The sequence below is a fragment of the Cyprinodon variegatus genome, unplaced genomic scaffold (genome assembly GCF_000732505.1).
Source record: "Cyprinodon variegatus isolate N-32 unplaced genomic scaffold, C_variegatus-1.0 Scaffold486, whole genome shotgun sequence".
NCBI classification, from domain to species: Eukaryota; Metazoa; Chordata; class Actinopteri; order Cyprinodontiformes; family Cyprinodontidae; genus Cyprinodon; species Cyprinodon variegatus.
In genome coordinates, this window is record NW_015150939.1 from 587,064 (window position 1) to 594,695 (window position 7,632).

Below are 7,632 nucleotides of genomic sequence, written 5' to 3' on the forward strand. Positions count from 1 at the left end.
CACAATCATTAACAATCAAATCTCCTTTATATCATCTATGTTCATATATTCATTATAAACCCAAGTTTACGTATGCCATTGACTGGAAAACAATAGGAAACAATGATAATATTATTATTATTATTAATTCGTCGGGTGAATGTATGAATGAAGGGACCAAAATGAGCATGTAGGGGATCAGAAGGGGATTTAAGCGCAGAACAACGGGGTCTTTGTGCTGCTTTTAATCCGGCCTGTACCCACTTCTCTAACTCTCTGTTCTAACGCTGCAAAGTTCGCCCAATTATTAGGAGGCCAATTTAAAAATAACCGTTAACAAAGTAACCCGTGGTTTTCTTCAAGCCCCTTTTTTTTCCAAATTATTTTTATTTTTCTTTATTTTCCATTCGTTTTCCGTGTTAGTTGTTCAACATAAGAACAAATACATACCCTGTTGTTGCTTTCTTTTCATTTTAAAGTAAAAAAAAAAAAAAGAAGTTAAACCGTGACAACTTACAAGAGGAATGATGTATAATAAATTCTTTAATAAAATAGTGATAAAAAATTATAATAGGGAATAAAGAAACATTTGGAAATAGCTACGTGGTGGAGTGCGTTTGCGTAAGAGAGAGAGAGAAAGAAATGGAGATAGAAAAGAGGGAGGAGGGGAGGGAAGGGGGAGGGCTCTGCGCGTCTACTTGGTTAAGAAGTTTCTTCTAATTAGCCAGTCTCTTCTCGCTCTCCTCACTTGTCCACCCTGCAGCGCATCTTCCTCCTCCTGTTCAGGTACCAGGAACCGTGTCGGGGCCCCTGATCAGCACCTCGGAGAGCGCTCCTTTCCTGGTGCGCACCGCGATTTCGGAGATAGATTTATCCTCGGATCTGTTTTAGTCAACCAGTTTTTGGTTGATTTGAGCAGGATTTTTTTCCTGTTATTTTTTCTTTTAAATCGATATACCGTCCGCTGCGCTTTTACGCGTCAGGTTAAGAGACAGGTGCGCTTTTATATCCGCACTGCTTCACAAAGTTAGAGACGCAAACAAAGACAGGGATAGAAAATAGTTAAAAAACAACAGAAAAAAAATCAGAGGAAGAAAACAGGAGAGAGAGAGAGAGAGGGAGAGAAAGAGAGAGATACACCCCCTGGAGAATAGTTCAGTGAGCCGGCCCCCGGCCTGAGAGAAGGAGAGAGAGAGTGAGGGAGTGAGGGAGTGTTTTAAAGCCGGCAGGAGGCATGATGTCCTACATTAAGCAGCCCCATTACGCCGTGAACGGGTTAACGCTGTCCGGCCCGGGCATGGATCTGCTCCACACCGCAGCCGTGGGATATCCCAGTAAGTCAAAACTTTTTTCTGTCATCAAATTTATTTCTTTTTAAATGTTTCATCTTGGATGTCTTAACTAATGAACTCATGCAGGCCTTGGAAAATGATTAATAGATAAAGTATTATTGCTGGGGGGAAAAAAAATCATGCATTTTGTATCTCCTTAAACATGTTTAGTTATTTAATACCATTTTTTATGTCCTACTCTAACGTGAAACGATTGCTAAAGATGCTTAAGAAGATTTAAAAAAATGCATGAAGTATGTCTATTTGAGATATTTTATAAAACACATGAATATGTGTCTGATTCCTTGGCATCATGACATGTGCTCACATGACCTGTAAGTTCAGAGGATTACAGAGTCAGGAAAAAAATAAACAATGAAACTGTGTGTGAATGGAAAGGCAACCTGTTCTCACAGCGAATTAAAACTAACTCCAATCTGCTGCTTTAATCATCCAACCTATTTCCTGAAAACACGCTCCCATTGTGTGTTTCAGTGATCCGCATTTCTTTGTTTTATATGCCATGGATTTGTTGTTGTTGTTTTTTTTTTTAATACTTTGCGGGCATCTGTCATTCCCGCACAAGGTTTGAAATAAAACATAAGCATATTTGGCTGCAACTGTAGAGGCTTCTTTACTAAAACAGGAGGAAAAGGGAATGTAGAACAAAAAAATAAGTAAAAAAATACATAAAGAGTTTTCATTTAAGTTTTTACTTATATTGCATCTTATCTGAAATATAAAAGTTACAATATGACAAAATGAAATATTTACTGAACACGTTTTTTCCCCAGAAAGAGTCAGGTAGAGAATAAAAACATCGATAAAAATAATAAAGAAAGTCAAAATAAAAGTGTGGTCTATACATATCTTTTAAAAAACGAAATAGAAAAATCTTCTATTCTAATTCTTTAAAATTTGAAAACAAGAATTAAACACAGATCAGAAAACAAAGAATGCAAAAACAAGCCTTTTAAAACAACCACATTATTTATATTTTTGATGGAGACACAAAGTTTAAAAAAAAATACATATAAAATTATATAAAAATATAAATGTTAGATTTAATAATACAATAAAATATTACAAGTCTTTGTTAATAAAAAAGCTGAATGGTACAAATAAATAGCCTTTACAGATACAGGCCTTCTGAGCACATTTTCTTTTTTTTAGTAAATAACCAATATTATTATCAATAATAATAATTATGATCTTTTTTAAGGTACGCCACGTAAGCAGCGTCGGGAACGCACCACATTTACGCGCGCGCAGCTGGACATCCTGGAGGCTCTGTTTGCCAAAACTCGATACCCAGACATCTTCATGAGGGAGGAGGTGGCTCTGAAGATCAACCTGCCTGAGTCTAGAGTTCAGGTAACAGCACTGAACAGCTCCTTTACATTAATCTCTTTTGTGGCGGAATATTAATATTTGATCACTGTAATTCATTTTGCAGGTTTGGTTCAAGAACCGCCGTGCCAAATGCCGCCAGCAGCAGCAGCAGAGCACAGGCCAGTCCAAACCACGGCCTCCTAAGAAGAAGGCCTCCCCGAGCCGAGAGGCGCCCTCAGAGGCCAGTGCCAACCCAACCAATGGACCCTACAGCCCCCCTCCTCCGCCCCCAGGCACAGCCATCACCCCCAGCTCCAGCTCCGCCAGTGCCACCGTCTCCATCTGGAGCCCAGCCTCCATCTCCCCGCTGCCGGATCCCCTGTCAGCCTCCACCACGCCCTGCATGCAGCGCACCTCCACCTACCCGATGACCTACACCCAGGCCCCGGCCTACAGCCAGAGCTACGCGGGCTCCTCGTCCTACTTCACCGGGCTGGACTGCAGCTCCTACCTGTCCCCCATGCACCCGCAGCTGTCTGGCACCGGAGGGGCCCTTAGCCCCATCACGGCCTCCTCCATGGGAGGGCCCCTCAGCCAGTCCCCCGCCTCGCTCTCCTCGCAGGGCTACACGGCCGCCTCTCTGGGCTTCGGAGCCGTCGACTGTCTAGACTACAAAGACCAAGCGGCCTGGAAACTCAATTTCAACGCTGCTGACTGTCTGGACTACAAAGACCAGAACTCCTGGAAGTTCCAGGTCTTGTAAATGACAAAAAACGAAACAAAACAAAAAAAATAAACAAGAGGAGGGGGGTTAAAAAACAAGTGGGGAATAAAAAAAAAAAATAGTGTGAATAACCCCATATTATTGTTGATGTTTTAGAAGAAAAAGAGCTGGAGACACAGAGACATTAGTGACTTCAACTGAAAAAAAAAACAAAAAAAAAAAAAACAGCTGAAATAAATAAAAAAAATAAAAAAAAACACGTGGAAGTTGAACGATTTGTGAATGCTTGAGTGTTTTGACTGTAGGGGTTCCTAAGTAACATAGAAATTGGCCTTCAGAGCAAGGTCGCTTGTAAGGAACGCATGACTTGTATACATATAATTAGTTAGACCAGATAGAACAGCTTTGATCTAATCTCTATCAGAATAGACATGTTAAAATAATAAATTCACTGGGTGTTCATAAAAATCTGGCACAACAGAGCTGGAATCAGCACCTCTTTGTTGGCCTTTATTGGAAAAAAATACTAAAGCTGTTCTTTTTTCCTGCCTATTGTAAGCTTTACCTCCTCAAACTGATCATTTATCTGCCTGATTTAAAATCTAAGAACTGGGACTGGAATTGGTGAGTAAAGGAGCCGTGTTGACAAACAGGGTCCAATAGGACTCATAAAGTTGGGGGTATAAATATTTGGAATCAGTCCTTTGGGAAGAGTTTGTCCCTTCAGAGGCTGCGATGCAAACCTTCAGCATTTGAGCAGAACTGTCAGCAACAGTGGCTCCAACTTTTCTGGTTTAAATAGGATCACTACCAGGTAAGGTGGGCAACAATGGTCCCATTGTGGTGCCCCCTACCTAACCCAGCCCTCCATTTCAGCTGCCTGAGATAAGCAGTTCTTGAATCCGCTGCTCTGGTGGACTGTTTGATTGGAGAGAAGAACGCGCCAGAGAAAGGGAAGGGACAGCCTGTCCCTTTTGCACAGAGCGTCTGGTGCCTCGCTTCGCTTCAACTTGTAAAGATTTGACTCCACTTTTTTGTGTGTTCGGCGTTTTTTTTTGTTTTGTTTAATTATCTCTTTGTATTAGATGTTAACATTACTATGTTTCTTTAAAAAAATGTGAAATTGTTAAAGTAAAAAAAAAAAAGGTTGTAATTTGTTCTGAGTCAGTATTATCAGTATTAATGCTATCATCATTGCTGATATGTCTTCAGCCGACATGGATGTTGCTAATAAAAATATTTTTATGTTGCTGTTTTGTAAATATTAAAACTTGAAAATGCAATCTTGTCTGGTATCACTCAACAGGCTCTGTCTCTTCATCCTCCTTAAAGTCTAGAAGAATGCCAACTTTTTACTGTTCATGTTTCACTCGTTTATACTTTTTTTTCTTTTCAAACTCAGGGGCTCGTCCAATAAAAGTAGCACTGATGGCACACGATGCTATTTATGCTTTTTAATCATTTATCAGTATGTTTATCTTTTGCATTGTAATCATCACTGCCTATTTTTCAGTCATGGGTTATTTCATTTGTCTCTTGTGTTTATGCGTTTTCACCATTACCATGCTAGATAGCGCTGATGTTGAGACATTAAATGACTTAATTCAAGCTCTGAGTTTCACTGTTGTTTCTAAATCACTAGATGAAGGAATTTAAAGGTTTCACCTATAGACCAACACTAATAGGAGCATAATGTACAGGTGGAAGGGAAAACATAATATGTAGAACAACCTATTATTTAGATTAGAGCTACAAGTTTGTACAATCCAGGTAGAGGTTGGAACCATTTTTGTCTGGATTTTGACTGGTCCAATAAAATCATCAAGATATGCTTTGAAAAAAACCTTTATATTGCACCTCTTGTTTCAAGTTCTGTCAGATTAAGCTAAACCCAGTGTTTTACAGCCTCTAACGAAGAAGCAAAGTGATACTGTACATTTTTTGGATTAGGATCATTAATCAAATTATTATTACCAATAATTTTGTTTATCAAGAATCAGCTCATGATCCATCCATCCATCCATTATCTGACACACTTGCCCCAATTGGGGTCGCGAGGGGTGCTGGTGCCTATCTCCAGCAGTCAATGGGCGAGAGGCGGGGTACACCCTGGACAGGTCGCCAGTCCATCGCAGGGCAACTCAGCTCATGATTGATTTTCTAATTGTCCAGCTGAGTAAAAGAAACAAATAAAGGTCCAATGTTAATTCTAGACACTACTGTATGAGCAAAGTTTTAGAAATAACAAACTGAATTATCAGAATACCTGATCTGATCAAAGGTTTAACTGTTACACTGCAAAAAATCTAAATCTTGATAAGTAATTTTTTCTTAAAATAAGTGCATTTGTTCTTGAATTGAAGAGATAAAAGAGACATCTTGCCAATGGAACAAGACAATTTAGATTTAAAATAAGAAAACACAATTGCATTCTCTTATTTCAAGTGAATACTATCTAATTGTCTTATTTTAAGAGTAAAAATACTGATTCCATTGGCAAACTATCTCATTTACCTACTCAAATCAAGGGTAAATACACTTAATTTAAGAAATTTTTACTTATTTCTAGACCGTTTTTCCAGTGTAACTGTCGCTTTCTCAGTAGGATCGCTATACACTGCAAAAAACATCTAGAAATAGGTAAAAATTTCTTATATTAAGTCTATTTACCCTTAATTTGAGCAGGTAAATAAGATAATCTGCCAATGGGATAAGTATTTTTTTTCCTAAAATAAGATAATTAGATAATATACACTTGAAATAAGACAAAGCAATTGTTTTTTTCTTATTTTAAATGTAAATTGTGTTGTTCCATTGGCAAAGTGTGTCACTTTCCTCCTCAATTCAAGAAAAAATGCACTTAATTTTAGCAAAAATAACTTATTTTTATTTTTTTTTTTTTGCAGTGTACTTATCAGTTTATTTAATTCAGCCTTAAATGCAGTATGGGAAGAAGAGTTGGAGCATAAAAGGTCTAATGTTCGTGGTTCTGGTTTGGGTCTTTGGATGGAATGGTTTCTAATTTTCATATCAAGAACTTCACCAAAAATCAAATAAATAAAGCAAAGAATTTGGAGATGAGGAAAATCTTTTATTGCAATGAATTCTCAAAGAGTGGATCAGGACTGGTTAAGGGTTGACATAGTTCTTTTGTGCTTTGTTTTCTCACTCTCAGGCGCCTAATGAGCTGATGGTTTCTGGGGTTAGGAGCCATCATGCAGGTTTGGTCAGCCAATCAGAGGCTGACCTTTAGACAGCACATAGCATTGATCAACTAGTCAACTTTTAAATGTCAAGAAAATGTAGATTTCTTCTACATTCTTTTGACTAGAGAAAAGACCAAAATGCAGAGAAATCATTTTTATAGATTCATAAAAAATAATAATTTACTAAATATTCTATTGAGTTAAAAACAAAGCTTAATTTCATTTTTAAAGCATTGAGTCTATGAAATGTAATTAGATTGGATTATTTTAAAAGTTCTCTTTATTTCCAGATTAATAAAATGAGACCATCATATGTTAAATACTTTGAAATCCATTTAGCTTTTAAATTTTTCCTACGTCAGGTTTATAAAAAACATTACAGTTTCAGTAATGTAATTGTTTGGAATATGATTTTGTTGTAGTTAAATCTGTCATGGTTTTGGTTCTGTTCATTTTTTATTGGTCCTATTTCCAGTTCTAGTTATTTTAGATTGTGTTTGAGTTCTTAGATATTTCTTATTTTTCCTCCTGTGTCTCCTAGCTCCCTTCTTGCCTCAATTCATATCTGCTCCCATTCTGCTAATTAACCTGGTCTTTGTTTCTCTCTACCATTTATTTCCCTCCTGTTCAATCACTCCTTGCTGGTTTGTCATCATTTCTTTGCCCCCTTGTTGTGAGAATTCCTGGTCTTCAGTATTGTTGGATTTTTGCTTCTGTTACCCTTTTTGTTATTAAGCCTTTAAGTAACCAACTCAAGCTTTTGTGTATGCATTTTTGGGTCCCGTCAAACCACCACTTGACAAAATCTAAGGGTCCAGCAAAAACATTTTACATAAAGCAGATGAATGCTGTTGAAAGTGTTTCTCACCGTGTGTAAAAACTTAACCCCATCCACAGACATTTTCTAAAAAACATCACCAAAGATTCTGTTACCTAAAGAACCTGTGAAGCCCCTGTGTTAGTCTGGGGATGAATGCAAAGCTGCCAGCTCTCCAGCAAGAAATTATTAGCTGTCATAAAAAATGGCTGAAAGTCGCTAGATAACATCATCAGGTGATGC

At 37.8% G+C, this 7,632-nt stretch overlaps 1 protein-coding gene across 1 annotated transcript; it reads left to right on the forward strand.

Moving 5' to 3' along the window:
* Positions 1-714: 714 nt before the first annotated feature.
* LOC107094494 (homeobox protein otx5-like) lies at positions 715-3,405 on the forward strand. The gene is made up of 3 exons (XM_015390118.1): positions 715-1,313; positions 2,533-2,684; positions 2,767-3,405. Exons 1-3 carry the CDS (start codon positions 1,214-1,216, stop codon positions 3,403-3,405), a joined length of 891 nt encoding a protein of 296 aa, XP_015245604.1. The 5' UTR covers positions 715-1,213.
* The last annotated feature ends 4,227 nt before the right edge of the window (positions 3,406-7,632 follow it).

Coding starts and splice junctions, on each gene's coding strand:
- LOC107094494 (XM_015390118.1), top strand. CDS start 1,214: ATGATGTCCTACATTAAGCAGCCCCATTACGCCGTGAACGGGTTAACG. Junction 1,314..2,532: donor CGCAGCCGTGGGATATCCCA/GTAAGTCAAAAC, acceptor ATCTTTTTTAAG/GTACGCCACGTAAGCAGCGT. Junction 2,685..2,766: donor TGCCTGAGTCTAGAGTTCAG/GTAACAGCACTG, acceptor TTCATTTTGCAG/GTTTGGTTCAAGAACCGCCG.